Consider the following 19,181-nt stretch of genomic DNA (forward strand, 5'->3'; position numbering starts at 1 on the left):
GACTGAGTTAACTGAAGTTATGGGAAGCACTAAACATAGCTTCTAAGACTTAGCCAACTTATAGAGACTGCTGAACACCTGGAAAGCCCCTATACTACAATGTTGGAACATCAAATCTTCAGCCTTCTGGCCCAGAATCATCTGACAGACTTTAGTGATGCAGAATTATTAAGGGCTGATTACTCTGTCTAGGCAGATATAATCAGTCGACTATTCTGCAGGTGTGTCCTTTTCTGGACATTAATTTGTCTGTAGATGGAAAGAGGCAATTCTTACCTAGTGGCTGTCACCGCACAACTGGAGTAACTCCAAGGATGCTCAATTTCTTCTTAGAATCCAAGGCAGGAAGCTGTCAGGAGCAGACTGGTCTCTAATCAAAATGAACATTAATATAGAAATATTTGTAACGTCAATTCTATGAACTTCTGACATTTTGAAAACCAACTATCCATGTAAGGTAACCTGGACTGTTGTCTGTTAACTCCTCTCAGCTATTTCTAAATAAAATATGGAAAACACCCTAATAATAAACTCAATGCCATGAATTTGCTATAGTCCCTTAACTCATAGGCTAACCATCCCAAATCAGTTAAAAAAGTTAAAGAAGGACTGGGTCTAAGCCTTGTATTCCTAAATGTGTTATATAGGCACAGTGCCTATGAGAGTAACAATATTAATCTCACTTTTATATCAATAAGAAGCTCGTACCAATGAAAACCTTAAATTTGAAATCAAAGTAAATTTTGTATCATTTAAGAAATTATAGCTTCATCTTGATATTAATTATACAGATTTCTACTAATAGGTTATGGCTATGCAATAAGTCCTAGCTAGTTCTCCCTGTTCCAACAAAACCACTACTTTTCCCTAGAAAGACAGACCCATATTAACCACCTTAGTCCCCAAGCCCAGGGAATAGGGGCGCTGACTCTTCTTTAACTTCTTCAAGCTGATTACGGGCATTGAGATATTAGAAGAGGGGTGGGGGGAAGAGTAAATTGATAAGCCTCTGATGCTGTGTCTTCACTGCATCCAGATGGAATTCCAGGACATCGGAGGTTTGAGCAGGTCTGCTCTGTATTCTTGATGAGTAGATACACCAAGACTGTGTATTCTGCAATATACAATTCTCAGAACAAGTTTTAGTATCCAAAAAAATTTTTTTTCCTAGAGGGCTGACATTTTTTAAAAGATGTTGGGTTCTAACAACTTTTTTCCCCTTTTAAAAATTGGTTGTAATATTTACATTTCAAATTTTATCTCCTTATCCCATTCCCCCCACCACCCAGGAACCCCTTATCCCATCCCCCCTCCTTGTGACTCTATGAGGGTGTGTTTTTCCAGTTTCTATGATGCTGTTTCCATTAACATAAACTGCCTCCTAAATTTCTAAATCTTTCCCTTTGTGTTATGAAGTCTCCTATTTTTTCTTTATTTTTTTCTCTTTTTTCTCCTTTCCCCCCTTTTTCCCATCTCTTTTTTTAAGTTGGGTATTATATTTACCTTTCAGATTTTATCCCCTTACCCCACTTTCTCCCACCACCCAGAAACCTCCAATTCCATCCCCCCTCCTCATGCTCCTATGAGGCACTGCCCGCACCTACCCCCCCACTCCCCACTCCCCACTCTCACATTCCCCCTCCCCACTGTGTGTTCGTTTTTTATGGGACCAAGAAACTCCTGTCCCACCTATGCTTGACAAGACCATCCTCCCCTACATATACTGCTGGAGTCATGGGTTGGTCCCTATGTGTTCCCAGGCTGGTGGTTTAGACCCTGGGGGGCTCTGGTTGTTTGGTATTGTTGCTTTCCTCCTGGGGTCACAAACCCTTTCTGCTCTTTCAGTCTTTTCTCTAAGTTCTCCATTGGGAAGCCCCTGATTATATCAGTAGTTAACTGTGAGCATCATCCTCTGAATGTTAGTCTTTGGCAGACCTCTAAGGAGACACCTATATCATATTCTTGACAGCATGCACTTCCAGCCATCCACATCAGTGTCTAGCTTAGGTGACTGTACATGAGATGAATACCCAGGTGGAATGGTCTCCTGATGGCTCCTCCTTCAGTTTCTGTCCCATGTTTTGTTTCCATATTTTGCTCCCTTGAGCATCTTTGTTACTCGTTCTAAGTAGAACTGAGGCATCCCCTCTTGGTCTTCCTTCTTCATGAGCTTCATGTTGTCTGTGGGTTGAGTCTTTGCTGTTCCAAGCTTTTGGGCTAACATCTGCTTAACAGTGAGTAAATACCATGTGTGTTCTTTTGTAATTGGGTTAACTCACTCAGGATGATAATTTCTAGATCATCCATTTACCTAAAAATTTCTCAAATTCATTATTTTTAATAGCTGAGTAATACTCCATTGTGTAAATGTACACGTTTTTTGTATCCAATCCTCTGTTGAGGGACATCTTGGTTCTTTCCAGCTTCTGGCTATTATAAATAAGGCTGCTATGAACATAATGGAGCATATGTCCTTGTTATATGTTGGAGCATCTTCTGGGTATATGCCCACGAGTGGTATAGCTGGATTCTCAGGTAATGCTATGTCCAGTTTTCTGAGGAACAGCCAGACTGATTTCCAGAGTGGTTGTACCAGCTTGCAATCCCACCAACAATGGAGGAGTGTTCCTCTTTCTCCACATCCTCGCCAGCATCTACTATCACCTGAGTTTTTGATCTTAGCCATTCTGATTGGTGTGAGGTAGTATCTCAGGGTTGTTTGGATTTGCATTTCCCTTATAACTAAGGATGTTGAGCATTTCTTAAGGTGCTTCTCAGCCATTCGAGTTTCCTCTGTTAAGAATTCTTTGTTTAGCTCTGTACCCCATTTTTAAATAGGGTTATATGGTTGTCTGGAGTATAATTTCTTGAGTTCTTTGTATATCTTGGATATTAGCCCTCTATCGGATGTAGGATTGGTTAAGATCTTTTCCCAATCTGTTGGTTGCTGTTTTGTCTTATTGACAATGTTCTTTACCTTACAGAAGCTTTGCAATTTTATGAGGTCCCATTTGTCAATTCTTGGTCTTAGAACATAAGCCATTGGTGTTCTGTTCAGGAACTTTTCCCCTGTGCCTAGGTATTTGAGGGTCTTTCCCACCTTCTCTTCTATTAGTTTCAGTGTATCTGGTTTTAAGTGAAGATCTTTTATCCACTTGGATTTGAGCTTTGTACAAGGAGATATGAATGGATTGATTTGCATCCTTCTACATGTTGACCTCCAGTTGAACCAGCACCATTTGCTGAAAATGCTGTCCGTTTTCCACTGGATGGTTTTAGCTCCTTTGTCAAAGATCAAGTGACCATAGGTATGTGGGCTCATTTCTGGATCTTCAATTCTATTCCATTGATCTTCCTGCCTGTCTCTGTACCAATACCATGCAGTTTTTATTACTATTGCCCTCTAGTATAGTTTGAGGTCAGGGACGGTGATTTTCCCAGAAGTTCTTTTATTGTTGAGAATAGTTCTCGCTATCCTGGGTTTTTTGCTGTTCCAAATAAATTTGAAAATTGCTCTATCTTTATGAAGAATTGATTTGGAATTTTGATGGGGATTGCATTGAATCTATAGATTGCTTTTGGCAAGATGGTCATTTTTACTATATTAATCCTGCCAATCCAGGAGCATGGGAGATATTTCCATCTTCTGAGATCTTCTTTAATTTCTTTCTTCAGAGACTTGAAGTTCTTGTCATGCAGATCTTTCACTTGCTTAGTTAGATTCACTCCAAGATATTGCATATTATTTGTAACTATTGTGAAGGGTGTCATTTCCATAATTTCTTTCTCAGCCTGTTTATCTTTTGAGTATAGGGAGGCTACTGATTTGTTTGAGTTGATTTTATATCCAGCCACTTTACTGAAGTTGTTTATCAGGTTTAGGAGTTCTCTGGTGGAGGTTTTAGGGTCTCTTAAGTATACTATCATATCATCTGCAAATAGTGAGATTTTGACTTCTTCCCTTCCTATTTGTATCCCTTTGACTTCCTTTTGTTGTCTAATCGCTCTGGCTAGGACTTCCAGTACTATATTGAATAGGTAGGGTGAGAGTGGGCAGCCTTGTCTAGTCCCTGATCTTAGTGGGATTGCTTCAAGTTTCTCTCCATTTAGTTTGATGTTGGCCACTGGCTTGCTGTATATTGCTTTTACTATATTTAGGTATGGACCTTGAATTCCTAATCTTTCCAAGACTTAACATGAAGGGATGTTGAATTTTGTCAAATGCTTTCTCAGCATTTTGTGATAGGCTCATATTTTTTTTTGTTTATATAGTAGATTACATTGATGGATTTTTGTATTTGAACCATCTCTGTATTCCTGGGATAAAGCCTACTTGATCATGATGGATGATTGTTTTGATGTGTTCTTGGATTAGCTTTGCGAGAATTTTATTGAGTATTTTTGCATCAACATTCATAACAGAGATTGGTTTGTAGTTCTCTTTCTTTGTTGGGTCTTTGTGAGGCTTGGGTATCAGCGTAATCGTAGCTTCATAGAACGAATTGGGTATTATTCCTTCTGTTTTTATTCTGTGGAATAGTTTCAAGAGAATTGGTATTATGCCTTCCTGGAAGGTCTGATAAAATTCTGCACTAAAACCATCTGGCCCTGGACTTTTTTGGTGGGGAGATTTTTAATGACTGCTTCTATTTCTTTAGGGGTTATGTGACTGTTTAGATGGTTTATCTGCTCCTCGTTTAACTTTGGTACCTGGTATCTATCTAGAAAATTGTCCATTTCATCCAGATTTTCCAATTTTGTTGAGTATAGGCCTTTGTAGTAGGATCTGACGAGTTTTTTTAATTTCCTCTATTACTGTTATGTCTCCCTTTTCATTTCTGATTTTATTAATTTGAGTACTGTCTTGGCACTCACCCTTTTGATCTCCAAGAGTTTCTGTAAACACATGGTACACATACACATACCCAGGTACACATATAGCCATAAAATGTATATATATTTTAAAAAGAAATATAATTTTTTTAGTTTTTCTCAACCTTCCTGATGCTGTAACACTTTAATATAGTGGCTCAAGTTGTGGTGACTGCCAACCATAAAATTATTTCATTGCTACTTTATAAGTATATTTTTTACTGTTATAAATCATAATATAAATACCTGATATGTAGGAGATCTGATATTCAATCTTATTCACAACCACAGCTTGAGAGGTGCTGACTTAGAGTATTTTTAAAATATTATTTAAGGAAGACTGACGTATTTATTGCCACATAGCAAATGCCATAGTGAGTAACAGTTAACATGTAAACTATTAAGTTTTCAAGGTTTATTATTTGTATGTATTGTATATCTCTGTGTGTACATTTATATAGGTGCCTGTGGAGGCCAGGAAAGCATGTCCTATACCCTAGAGCTGGAGTAGCAGGCAGTTGAGAGGCATCCAGTGTACTGCTGGGGTTTGAACTCTGGTTCTGAATAGCAAGGGACACCTTTAACCATTCAGGTATCGTTCCAACCCCAAGAGTGCATCCTAGGTCTCATCCCTAGAACTTAGAAAAGTATTTTTGGGATTCTTTTCCCAAAATTATTGATCTAAGATTTTAACCTTTGGGAATTCTAGACATGATCTTCTCACACCCCACTTTCTACACAGTGATATTCATCTCTTTTAGAATCTTGGTATGGACTACCTACAGAAGTTCAGGTGGACATTTGCTGGTCTGTTAATGACACACAGTGAAGACATGTTACAAGCATCACTCCCAACCAGAACTGTAAGAGGACCAGGGTCCTTTCAGTTTTAAAACTCTAACACTTTAACACATTCATGGAGGAAACAATCATGTTTTCAAACAAGCTTAGTGTTTATTGAATGTGTTTGTAATATAAATATTGCAAAGTGGTGAGGGGAGGTGTAAAGATGGGTGGTGGTGGGACACTGTGAAAGAACAGCCATGGAAACAGCTACCAGAACCATGGTGTGCAACTTGGGACAGGGTATGGACAGGGTGTATAGGAGAAGCATAACAAAGGATAAGCCATTGTCACAAGATCAATTCCTGCTCTTCCATATCAGACGAACACCCCTCTTCTTGCGTTCCTCTTCAACCCAGGGATAATGCAAAATATTCAGATTAGTATTCTTTTCCACAGCTTGAAGTAATGTCTGTGATTCCTCAGAAAATGCAGATTTGTCTAGTCTGTGTGAAAACAGACAATTCTGTTTAATAACTGGAAAAACTTACATATGTGTTTTTACCAGGCACACGTTAAGATCAGAGGACTATCCATGGAAATCCATCCTCCCACTTCTCCTAAAGGGATTTTGGGTTGTCAGGCATGACAGTAAGCCCCTTCTCTCATTGAGCCATCCCTAGTTTTGTTGACAGTCATTTGTGTCTCTTTACAGCTATGACTGCTTCTCTGTCATCAGTTGCAGGAATGAAAGGAATGTATTAAGAGTGAAGACACAGCATGATTCCCTTCAGGGAGAAGGGACCATCCAACACACACACACACACACACACACACATACACATACACACACACACCACCACCACCACCACCATCATCATCATCAAATGGCCATTTTCACCCATTCACTGTTTAAGTGCCTAATCATGTGTATTTCTTATTCATGTATTATAACTTAGTGCTGGCTTTTCTTACACTTATGAACATTGGTGTAATTAGTGGCATAGTCACTAATCTCATAATTATTCATAGGAAGTCTGTTCCTTTGACGTCTCTATTCACTTTCTGTGAGACACAGCATATCCTACACTTTAGCTCACCTATTGTCACCGCCTGTTTCACCAGTGCCATTATCACTAAGCTTACCTAAAAACGTTATTCGTTTCCATTCATTTTCATGGCCACCTCTCCTGTCCTTCCCCACACCTGATCCTGAATCCTCATCACCTCATCATCCCCACTCCCTCCAAGTTCCCTCCCTCCATCTGCCTCTTATGACTATTTTATCTCTCCTTGTAAGTGAGATTCAAGCTTCCTAGTTTGGGTCTTCCTTCTTGTTTTGCTACTTTGGGTCTGTGGAGTTTAGCATGGTATCTGTATTTTACAGTTACTATGCAGAGGTGGGGGGCATCTCCCAGATGAGGCAGAGACTCAAGATAAGGGAGATACCCAAGAATCAATGGGAGTTATGACTCACGACACTGGGGATATGAAAGTGGCTACCTCCTGTAGCCAGGCAGGAACTCCAGTGGAGTGGCAGAGATACCAACTCACCTACAAAGCTTTCAATCCAAAACTTATCCTGTCTACAAGAAATGCAGGCACAGGAGATGGAGCAGAGACTGAAGGAATGGCCAACCAATAACTGGCCCAACTTGAGACCATCCCATGGACAAGTGCCCACCCTTAACACTATCAATGATACTCTGTTATGCTTGCAGACAGGAGCATGTTCTTCTCTGACTACCAGCTGACTCAGACAAATAACAGTCCCCCATATCCAAACAGTGGATGTAACTTGGGGACTCTTACCTACCCCGAAGGGGATAGGTAGTCCAAAAAAAAAAAAAAAAAAAAAAAAAAAAAAAAAAACCAGAATCAACTAATCTGAACCCTTGGGTCTCTCGGTGTCTGAACCACCAACCCAAGAACATAAAGGGCTGGACCTCAGACTCCCCGCACTTATTGTAGCAAATGTACAGCTTGGTCTTCATGTGGGTCATGGAGAACTCCAACAGGGACCGTCTCCAAAAGCTGTCTGTATGTGGAATATGTTCTTCTAGCTGGGCTACCCTGTGTGTCCTCAGTGGGAGAGGAAGTGCCTAGCCTTACAGAGACTTAAAATACCAATGTGGGGGGATACCCAGGTGGCCCTCACATACTCAGGAGAGAAGGAGAGGAGGGATGGGGAAGGAATGTGGGAGGAGGTATCCAGGAGGGAACAGTGAGCAGGATGTAAAAGTAAGTACAAAAATAAAATTAAATAAAAAAAGTATTGTTTTCAGAGTTACCAAAAGTCACCAAATGGTTATTATCTTTATACTCATATTTCAAAGATCAATGTTTTTGTTCTGAGAATTTCTTACATGTATAATGTTTTCATCATATTCTTTCCCCACTCCTCTCTAACGTCCTTCCACATTACTTTCCAAATTTCATCTCCTTTTTCTGCCCAAGAGCTCACTGAGTCCAACTAGTGAGTCCCATATATGTGTGTGTGTTTAGACCCATCCTCTAGATGATATGCAGCCTAGCGAGGGCCATATCCCTGGAGAGAAATGACTCTTTTTACTCGGAGCCCTCAGATGTCAACAACTCTTCAGCTAGGGGCAGCGTCTCAGGAGAACCTGTTCTATCCATGTCTGCATTTTGACTGGCTTGAATTTATATGGATCTTGTGGAGTCAGCCTCTGCTACTGACACTTGATGAGTATGTCTACCTTATCCAGTCTAGAAGGTGCTGCTTTAATTGGTGCGCCCCACCTCTTACCAACGTTGTCTCACCTTCAATTTTTCCTGAACCTTGGGAGAAAGGGATCACACACACCTGCTTTTGGTTTTGTTTTGTTGTTGTTACTGTTGTTGCTGCCTTTGTTGTTGTTTTATGCTCTTTTGACAAATAATGTCTTAAGGACTCAATATTCAACATAATTAATATATTTTCTTTTTTTGAACATTTTTCTTTGGACACTTTGGATTTCCCCCAGATTTTCACAGGATAAGATTGGAACACAGGTCTCCCTGAAATTACAACTGGCTTCCTCAAACCTCTCCTCCCCTCTGTCTGTTTTTTTTCTTTTCTGGTGACCACAAGCACATGTTATGTCACCTTTAATTACACAAAGAGTTCATACTGCTTTGCCAGGCTCTTTTAGGTCTGTTGGTCAATTTCACCTCCTAACTCCCCACCCTCTCTTTAGGTCAGTCCTGCTCCAACTGTAGCATCCTCACCGTGGTTATCCATCTGTGCTAACACCCTGGCTCTTCCCTCATCCTTGCTTGAACATTACTCTTTAGAGCCCTAGTACAGGACTGAAATCAACAGGGTGCAGGTGTGGCAAAACACACAAACAAAAAAGTTTTAGAACTTAACTTGGCATTGAAAATTGTTATACCAGGGGGAGAGGGGATGGGAAATGGGGTTTGTGAAGGGGAGACCTGGAAAGGGGAAAACATTTGTTATGTAAATAAAGAAAATATTCAATACAAAGAAATAAATAAAAAAGAAAATTGTTATACCTAGGGACCATTTAGTGAAAAACATTAAATATACTATATATGTGAACTTATATTTCTTTTCATCTATCCTTTTTATCATCATTTTGTGCAGTATATGATGGTGTGTGTGTGTGTGTGTGTGTGTGTGTGAGAGAGAGAGAGAGAGAGAGAGAGAGAGAGAGAGAGAGAGAGAATACATGTGTAGGCTAGCATCTGTATATGAGAGAGAACATGTTTATTCCTTTCTGGTTGCTATATTTATTTTCTAAAAATCTTATGATTTCATCATTCTTTATACCTGAATGACAACTTTTAAAAATAAGCCACTTTTTTTTTTTTTAAAAATGACTGATGGACAAGCTCCAGTCAGAGATAGCAAGAACAACTAACACCTGGGATAACCAGATGGCATGGGGCAAGGGCAAGAACATAATCAATAGAAACCAAGACTACTTGGCACCATCAGAACTCAGTTCTCCCACCACAGCAAGTACTGGACACCAACACACTGAACAAGCAAGTTTCAGATTTAAAATTACATCTCGTAATAATGATAGAGGACTTTAAGAAGGACATAAATAACTCCCTTAAAGAAATACAGGAGAACACAGGTAAACAGGTAGAAACCCTTAAAGAGGAAACACAAAAATCTCTTAAAGAATTACAGGAAAAAACCCAAACAGGTGAAGGAATTGAAAAAATTCAATCTACTTTCTAAAAATGGAAATGGAAACAATAAAGAAATCTCAAAGGGAGACAACCCTGGAGATAGAAAACCTAGGAAAAAGAAGATCAGGAGACATAGATGCAAGCATCACCAACAGAATACAAGAGATAAAACAGAGACTCTCAGGTACAGAAGATATCATAGAAAACATTGACACAACAATCAAAGAAAATGTAAAATTCGAAAAGCTCCTAACCCAAAACATCCAGGAAATCTAGGATATAATGAGAAGACCAAACCTAAGGATAATAGGTATAGAAGAGAGTGAAGATTCCCAACTTAAAGGTCTAGTAAATATCTTTAACAAAATTATAGAAGAAAATTTCCCTAACCTAAAGAAAGACATGCCCATGAACATACAAGAAGCCTACAGAACTCCAAATAGATTGGACCAGAAAAGAAATTCCTCTTGAACATAATATTCAAAATACCAAATACACAAAACAAAGAAAGAATATTCAAAGCCATAAGGGAAAATGTCAAGTAACAAATAAAGGCAGACCTATCAGAATTACACCAGACTTCTCACCAGAGACTATAAAAGCCAGAAGATCCTGGGTAGAAGATACACAGACCATAAGAGAATACAAATGCCAGGCCATGCTAGTATACCCAGCAAGACTCTCAATTAATATAGATGGAAAAACCAAGATATTCCATGACAAAAACAATTTGTACAATATCTTTCCATAAATGCAGCCTCACAAAAGACAATAGATGGAAAACTAACACAAGGAGGGAAATTACATTCTAGAAAAAGCAAGAAAGTAATCTTCTTTCAACAAACCCAAAGAAGATAGCTACACAAACATAATCTACCTCTAACAAGAAAAATAATAGGAGGAAACAATCAATTTCCTTAATATCTCTTAACATTAATGGACTCAATTTCACAATAAAAAGACATAGACTAACAGAATGGATATGTAAACAGGACCCAGATTTTGCTGCATAACTGGAAATGCACCTCAGTGACAAAGACAGATACTACCTCAGAGTAAAGGGATGGAAAACAATTTTCCAAGCAAATGTTCCCAAGAAACAAGCTGGAGTAGCCATTCTAATGACTTTAAACCAAAAGTTATTATTAACATTCTCATAGAAGCAGGGGGAGGGAAGTTGGGATAGGGGGGTTCCAGAGGAGAAACCAAGAATGGGGATAACATTTGAAATGTAAATAAATACAATATCCAATAAAAACAACTGATGATATTTGGATTAATCGTCATCAAAATATTGTATTCATGAATGGATAAAAACCAGATAGTACTTAATGGCCTAGAATGCAGCAGTGAGCCCTCACCACAGAACTCCTCAACCCAGCCTCAGTGGGGTTGAGCTTGAGCCAACTTCATTCACAGAAGAGCTTGTTTTGAAGACATTCTTGACTATGAGAGACAGTGGGTACTCACCCAAGCATCTTCAGGTTACATCTTTTGTGATTCAAAGCCTCACAGAGCACCCCCAGCCCAGAGTGGTCCAAGGTTTTCCAGTCCAGATTTAAGCTGTTCAGTGTTTTGCAGGTGGTGAGAGTCAAGGCTAGATCTTCACAACAGTCACTGGTGAACTCACACAGGTCTAACCTGTGACAGGGAACACGCCAGAAAAACAGTCTGCTGTTCAGTGTCACTTCCACACTTCTGAGCAAAGGCCTAACCAGCCCCAAATGCCCACAGAACCAACACTGAGAAAAATCCCTATTTCAAATCAAAAGGGGTTGGACCCTGAAGATGAGAAATATTGTTCAAAATGCTTAGTATTACCTCTGTTTTGGTTTAGCTCTCAAGCCTCAGCAGAGAAGCTTCTCTTTGCTGGGGACTGGTAAATATGGAGACTCCCAGATAGATAGTCAATGTTCAGAGAGTGTCTATAGAATACTCAGGCTCAATAAGGTATTGATATCATCCCTTCACACCAAGGGTCAGGGATCATCAGAGAAGAAGGGGCAGAAAGATAAAGAGAACCAGATATTGAGTTGGGGGAAAATCTCACAGCATCTGTTGCTGCCTGTATAAGAACTGTGCATTTCCTCAAATCTTGTAAGCCTATGCTAGGTGGACTTCTTAACACTACTAACCCTCTAGTATTTCCTCATCGAGTTGTGAGCCCTCCCACCATGACAGTAAGGACTCACCCAAGACGCTCCAATTTACAATTGGGATGTTGTAGAGCTTCACATAACTGTTTGACACCAGTATCTTGTATTTTATTGTTGCCCAGTTTCAGGGTCTTTAGACTTTTATTGCAAGTAAGGACAGCAGAGATCTTCTCACAGCATTCTGAAGTTAAAAAGCAACCTGAAACCCTGAGAAAACATACATGAAATCATACTTACTCCTTAATCCGTTTGTCTTAATTCATCAATAACTGTATTGTTTAGAACTTCATATGAGAACTGCATCTATAGCTAGCTGTCTATATTAATCCCTGTCTACCTGCAATTCCTTTCAGTTCCCCTTCCTAATTCATAATCTCTTCTTTAATTATTCTTGTTACATATATTCACATATGGTATCTGTGTGTGCATGCACATACGTACATGCATATGTAACCCAATAAGTCCATTTATCTTTCTTTGTATGAACATGTATCCAGGGGATTGGATAACCTAGGTCAGAGCTTCCTCTGGAGGAGACTGATTCTCCCTCTCCCAGCAGCCATTCACTGACTGCCTTCCTTCTTTTGAGACAGAATCTCATGTAACCCAGTCTGGCTTCACACTCATTACACAGCTGAGGATGACTTTGAACTTCTGACCTTCCTACTTCTTTCTCCTACTGCTGAGATTATAGGCATGCTGCTACTCTAGCTTTCTTAAGCCTGTGCTGGAGAATCAGACTCAGGACTCTGTATGCTAAGTAAGCATTCTACCACCTGAGATACATCCCTAGTCCATCAGATTCCATCTTAACAGCTTGACTTATTTGTATGAACCAGAAATCCCCAAGCATTTCTGAAATGCTGATGATGCTCCACCAGCTGTGGTCCTCTGCTTCGTGTTGGCTCACCACCGTTCTTCTGCTTTCATTTCTTCATGTGGTGTTCCTACGCTCATTCTGAGTAGTTAAAGTAGTTAAAAGTATATATGCCTTATATAGTTAAAAGTATATATGCCTTGAAAACCAGTGGGGTTACCTTATCACTGACTTCAGATTTACATGCAAATGTCACTATGTGTGTAACTTCTGCCAGTATTTAATATGATAGAATCTCTTCAAACCCTCTCTGAGGCTCAAGCTTATGATTCCTATGGCATTGTAAATAATAGAGAAGTTGAGGGACAGAAGGAAGATAGTTGGTATAAGATAGGTGAATGGAGAATACTTAGATGATGTTTAGATGTTAATTATAGACATTAGGCAGATGTTAGATGCATAATAAAATTATATATACATATGTATATGTGTGTGTGTTTATTATAGGAAGAGATTGATGATATGTAAGTAAAGCTAGTAAGTTTATAAATGATAGACAAGGGAGAGATGTAAAATTCATAGATGACAGACAAGAGTTGGGTGGATATGAGATAGGCAGATAGATATGTAAATAGAGTTATAGACACACATGCATAGATTTATGATTGATGGATATATATGTACATATATATAATTATTTGCATGGAAAATATGTGTGTGTATATTAATGGCTAATAAGCAGGAATTAATTTTACCATTCAGGAGATGCAAATATCATCTAGAGATATTTTGATTTGTCACACTAGGCCACAGGGTGACTTGCATCTAGTTTATATAGACATACTGCTACATCCATCTACAATTCTCAGGACAGCCACAACAAGAGACTAATAGTGTAAAGATGTAGAAACTGTAACTTTTGTACATAGACACGATACCTTTGTGCCTGATATGCATACATGGTCATCATCTCAATTCTTTCACATGAGGACTATACTTCACCTTCCTATATACCAAGGGAGAAGTGTAAGGAAAATCCTCTGCCCAAGTGCTACGGATACTAATGATAACCTTCATTCCATTCAGTTCCAACTCAAGAGAAGCATACAACACAGCCTTTTTTCCAAACAACTCCTTTGATTTAACCTACACTCAGGAAGCCACTGAGCATCCCAGGAGAATCAGCTGTCATAACCACAGACTTGTTTTCTCAAGCAGACATCACCCTCTGTGGTGTGTTAACCTGTTTGGCCTGCTTTAACACAACATTAGGCTGGAATGCTTGTAAATAGATATGTCAGTCACATAAAAAAAACAAGATCAAGGTATAAGCTGGTTGCTGCAGTATGTGTAGAAAGCCTGATTTTTCTGGCTCATAGATACACCTTCTTTTTCACTTGTGTCTCTGTGTATATGCCTTTGTGAATGTATGTGTACATGTCTGGATGGTGCACATGGAGGCCAGAGGAGGACATTGGTGCTTGGTGCTGGAGTTACAGGTGTTTGTCGACTATCAGACCTGGGTGCTGGGATCCAGATTCTGTTTCTTATGACTCAGTGACAATGGCTTCCAATTACTGAGTCATCTCCCCAGCTTTGTTGGAGTGTAAAAGTGTTGCTATGTGAAAGACAAGGCAGTAGTGGCTGGGGCTTCTTTTATCAGGGCAGTAAACCCACTCAGGCAAACTCATGTTCATGATCCAATCACCCAGGGCTCCATGTCTTAAGATGGGTATCATGGGTGGCAGGTGTAAGACAATTTCTGAAGTGACAATGACATTCAGACAATTCTAGCCTTCTACTTTTGAATGCCAACACCTGAAACAGCAGTACCAGCAATAGGTGAGAACACAGCCCTACCATAACTCCTCAAGGGTGCAGCTTGGGTCTTTCAAAGCCTCACACAGAAGGTTCACTCCAGTATCTTCCAGGAAATTTGATTCCAGATCAAGCAGGGAGAGATGTTTGTTGCTCAAAAGGGCTTCATAGAGATGGCCACAGGCAATGAATGTGAGACAGCAGTAAGACAACCTGAAAGAGGATCACATGTTAGAAGCTTACTTAACTCTTGGAATATTCACATGCTCTGCAAAGACTTTCATATTCTTCCTATACTGAATTTCTACTTTGTATGAGAGAATTTTGAAGTGGGCTCATAAGATGGCTAAATATTCTTGCCACCAAGTCTGAGGACCTATAAGCTAGCAGCCCCCAAGGACTAGACTGCTTACAAAGCTTGGTGCAACATAGAAGACAACCTTCTTCACAGGGCTTTCTGACTCTTTGTCTGGAGACTGTCAATGAACACAGTGGCTGGCCTTGTGTGCACTTGTCTGAAAAGTGACATTGTACAGAACTCTCTGCAAAGGTGTGTAACTCAGCACATGCATCCCACTCTGGCTTCCCACCTGCATGATAATTAGGTCCTGTATTATAAACAATCAGCCCTTACTGCTGCCTAGAATACAGGACCAATTGGCCCCTTCTACCCATACTATACCCCTAAAATTCCTTCTATGCCCTATCCCTTAAGCATAAAGTAGACTTGTCTCAATGTAACAGTCTCTGGTGATCATTCTGTCCATACTCATGGTCATCTGAACCCTGATAACCCTGATCTCCACCTCTTCCCTCTTTCCCATCAGGCTTGTGGCTAACAGCATCCAGGGAAAAATGGGGAGGGGGGCTAGGATTCTGAGTTCAATTTTACAGGATGCAAAGAAATAACTGATTCCCACAAGCTGTCTTCTGCCCTCTATGTGTGTGCAAGTATCCTCTCTCTCTCTCTCTCTGCCCCCTCTTTCTCCCTCTGTCTCCCTCTCCTTCCGTCTTCTTCTCTTTCCCAAATAAGTGATGGAAATATTTTCAAAAAAAAAAACATTTTGGAAAACTGACATTATTGGTCAGTATAGATGTTTCTAAAATTGACTATTGATTTGCAAGCCAATTTATAAACAACCCACTAAAACTTCCACCCATATTAGTAATTTATCATCTTAGAGAATCCTGTTCTAGTAGAGTATCTTCCAATAATTTTTTAAAATTTCTTTTTTGTGTCTATGGGAGTGTGTGTATGTCTTGTGTGTGTATGTGTGTGTCTGTGTGTGTGTGTGTGTGTGTGTGTGTGTGTGTATCTGTCTGTCTCTGTGTAGGTACACATGCATGTGGAGGTCAGAGGACAGCTCAGATGTCATACTCTGGAACACCAGGATTTATTTCTCTTTGAGATAGGCTCGTTCACTGGCCTGGAACTCTAATGACTTGGGTGGTTGTCTAGTGAGCCCAAGGATCCTGGTACTTCCACTTCTTCAGTGTGTTACTACACACAGCTTTTTCACATGGGGTTGTAGGATCAAACTGAGCTCAGCATGTTTGAGTGGCAAGTGTTTTTTTTTTTTTTTTTCCAACTTAGCTATTACTCCAGCCAAATCCTGTTATTTTACATATTTCTCCTAATCCTGTTTTTTCTATGAGTTAAAGACTAGTACTTAAAGACTAAGTATTTAAGACAACTCATGATCAATGCAGCTCTTTATAATTAGTAGTCACCAAACATAGTTTTAATTTAACCAACTATATAACATCAAGTGGTAATTAAATAACCAAGTATTATTGTCTTCTAATGTCATTTCCCCTACTTTTTCTGAAACATTCTTCAACTTTTCATTTTTCCTTTCCCTTCAAAAGTTTTACTTCAGGGTTGGAGATATGGTTCAACATTTATAATCACTTGCTGATGATGCAGAGAACTTGGGGTCCAGTTCCAAATACCACATAGCCTATATAGGGTGCTCATGATCTCCTATGATTACAATTCCAGGGGACTAATGACCTCTTTTGGCCTCAGTAGTCTCGTGCGCTGACATGGTACACATAAACTCACGCAAGCACACATACATATACATTAATTTATAAATAGATTTTGTAAAGTTTAGTATACTTCATACTAAACATTCCTAATTGAAAAAAATGGACAATTTTGACGCTGCAAAATACAAAATATTTTCAAAATTACACGATGCCACAATAAGAATCTTACAGAACTGTGCTCATGTATTCAAACCAGGTCAAAACATAAAGGCACTGAAAATATTGTATGAAACCCTGTGCATATGCAAACTCAAGCCATGTGCACAGATTTTATACACTGTGCCAAATAAATTTTATGGTTGAAATTTGGGACCATTACCAAGACTCATAATATGAAAATGTTCCAAAAAAATTAAATGAAGTATGAAACACTTCTGGTCTCTTTATAAGCAGTTCATGTGAGACATACTTAATATGCACTAGTGTTCTTTGATTAAACATCTCTCTCTAAAATGGTCAATATTCAGTGTTTTTAAATTTTTATGCATGTCATAGCTGTAAGTTGCACATGTACTTACTACTGCATGTCCTCTGACTACAGAGGACACAATAATTTGTGTATGTATACTCTTCCTCTTCCATAAACCAACATATCTTTGACTACATTCCCCATCCTAAGGCCTTTGATTGATGGAATAGTAAGTTATATATTATGGCTTCACTGGGACCATAATCTGACAGTTTTATACCAGGAGAAGCCAACTTCAACTTCAGGGCAGGAGATAGCTTATAGTGACTTAGGTAAGATGTAGTAAGACCTGCCTTCGAAATGATCATTTTTTTCTTATTCACATTATCCTCTGGCCTTGTAAGCAATCTCTTTCCAGAAGCAACATCTTTACAGGATAAGAACATCTTAGCTTAATAAACTAAAAATAATGTATAAGAAGTTTCAGAACTAGCCTTGAGTTGTCTCAACTTGGTCTCGTGATATCTTTGCTTACGTTTACTTTGCTTACTGGTATGGCAACTGAAGCATGGAAAGTGATTGAGTCTAATGACACAACCTATGCTCTCTTGTATTCTACAGTGGGCATCTGAATACCTTTATGATGCTTGGACCCATGGGCAGGTTTCTGCAATAGCTCTGGGGCATGCTCTCCCAGAACAACTTACATCAGTGTCTCCAGGATACAGCTTGGATCTTTCAGCATCTCACACAGTAACACCAGTCCTTTGTCTTTCAAGGGATTTTCAACCAATGAGAGATGTTTCACCTTAGAGTTGATAAGGGAACTAGCAATTATGCCACATGCCTCACTTGAGATGTTACATTTACCCAACCTACATGTGAGAAACACATCACAGATTAGGAATAACCTTGTTAGGTGATCCACGTAAGATTGTCTATTACTGGCACAAATGCCTTAGATCCTACTAGCAGTCCAGACATACATCATAGTTTTATAAAATTTATAAGCACAATTGCATGGCTATCATGGTAAATTTATAGAGTTCTACTGATTGGGAATAAGCCGAAAGCTAGTGGTTTTCAACTATGGGTGATTTTACTCTCTAGGATCCATTTGGAAATGTTTGGTGATGTTAATGGTTGTCACAACAACAAACAGGATGTTACTGGAAGGTAGTGGGTAGAAGCCATGACCTTTAGTGTACAGATAGACACCATAACTAAAATATGATTTGTACCCCAGTAAGTCTGATTACCCATATTAACAACAACAACAACAACAACAACACAACAACAACAACAACACACACACACACTTTCTTCTTGGGTCTCTCTCAGATACCCTCCCTTCTAGATTTAGTTATCAGTGACTAAGCCCATTTCATCTAACCTGGGGTTCTGATCAGCCAACTATAGGTTGACATTCTTACATCCTACTCCTTGTGTTTAATTTTCTGAGGAGGTCATAACGCTTAATGTTTTGTTATCTCACTTGCCAGTTTAGTATATTAAGAAGATATGATACAGAAAATAGAATTAGGCCAGGTGGTGGTGGCACATGCCTTTAATCCCAGCACTTGGGAGGCAGAGGCAGGTGGATTTCTGAGTTCGAGGCCAGCCTGGTCTACAGAGTGAGTTCCAGGACAGCCAGGGCTACACAGAGAAACCCTGTCTTGAAAAACAAAAAAAAAAAAAAAAAAAAAAAAAAAAAAAAAAAAAAAACAAAAGAAGAAGAAAAGAAAGAAAAGAAAATAGAATCAGAGAGATCATGTGCATGGAAAGACCTGGAAGGACTCCAAGTACAAGACCCTTTGCCTCGTGCATGTCCAGTGCTCCACATGGATATATTTGCCAAACTAGAAGACCCCTGCTCTCGTTTCATTCCATCACTGATAAAAACACTCACTTTGACCAAAGAAAATAGAAATGGTTTGGTTTACACTTCCAGGTCACAGCATCATTGAGGAAGTCAGAGCAAGAACCCTCATGAAAGAGCTGCTTGCTAGTTCATAATTATCTAGCTAGACTCTTATAAAACCAGAACCATCTACCCAGTGGACTGTGATTACTCACTGTACACTGTGACCTTTTACATCAATCACAA

General features: G+C 39.3%; 1 protein-coding gene across 1 annotated transcript in view; it reads right to left on the reverse strand.

The window, feature by feature from the left end:
• Positions 1-5,847: 5,847 nt before the first annotated feature.
• Nlrp9 (NLR family pyrin domain containing 9) overlaps positions 5,848-19,181 on the reverse strand; it is a 57,844-nt gene continuing 44,510 nt past the window's right edge. The window contains exons 6-10 of the mRNA XM_076927608.1: positions 17,782-17,949; positions 14,656-14,826; positions 12,015-12,185; positions 11,293-11,463; positions 5,848-6,161 (exon numbers count right to left, since the gene is read on the reverse strand). Coding sequence (XP_076783723.1) covers positions 6,014-6,161; positions 11,293-11,463; positions 12,015-12,185; positions 14,656-14,826; positions 17,782-17,949 — 829 coding nt within the window. The 3' untranslated portion in view covers positions 5,848-6,013. The remainder of the gene's footprint in view (positions 6,162-11,292; positions 11,464-12,014; positions 12,186-14,655; positions 14,827-17,781; positions 17,950-19,181) is intronic.

The sequence above is a fragment of the Arvicanthis niloticus genome, chromosome 30 (assembly GCF_011762505.2).
Source record: "Arvicanthis niloticus isolate mArvNil1 chromosome 30, mArvNil1.pat.X, whole genome shotgun sequence".
Lineage (NCBI taxonomy): Eukaryota > Metazoa > Chordata > Mammalia > Rodentia > Muridae > Arvicanthis > Arvicanthis niloticus.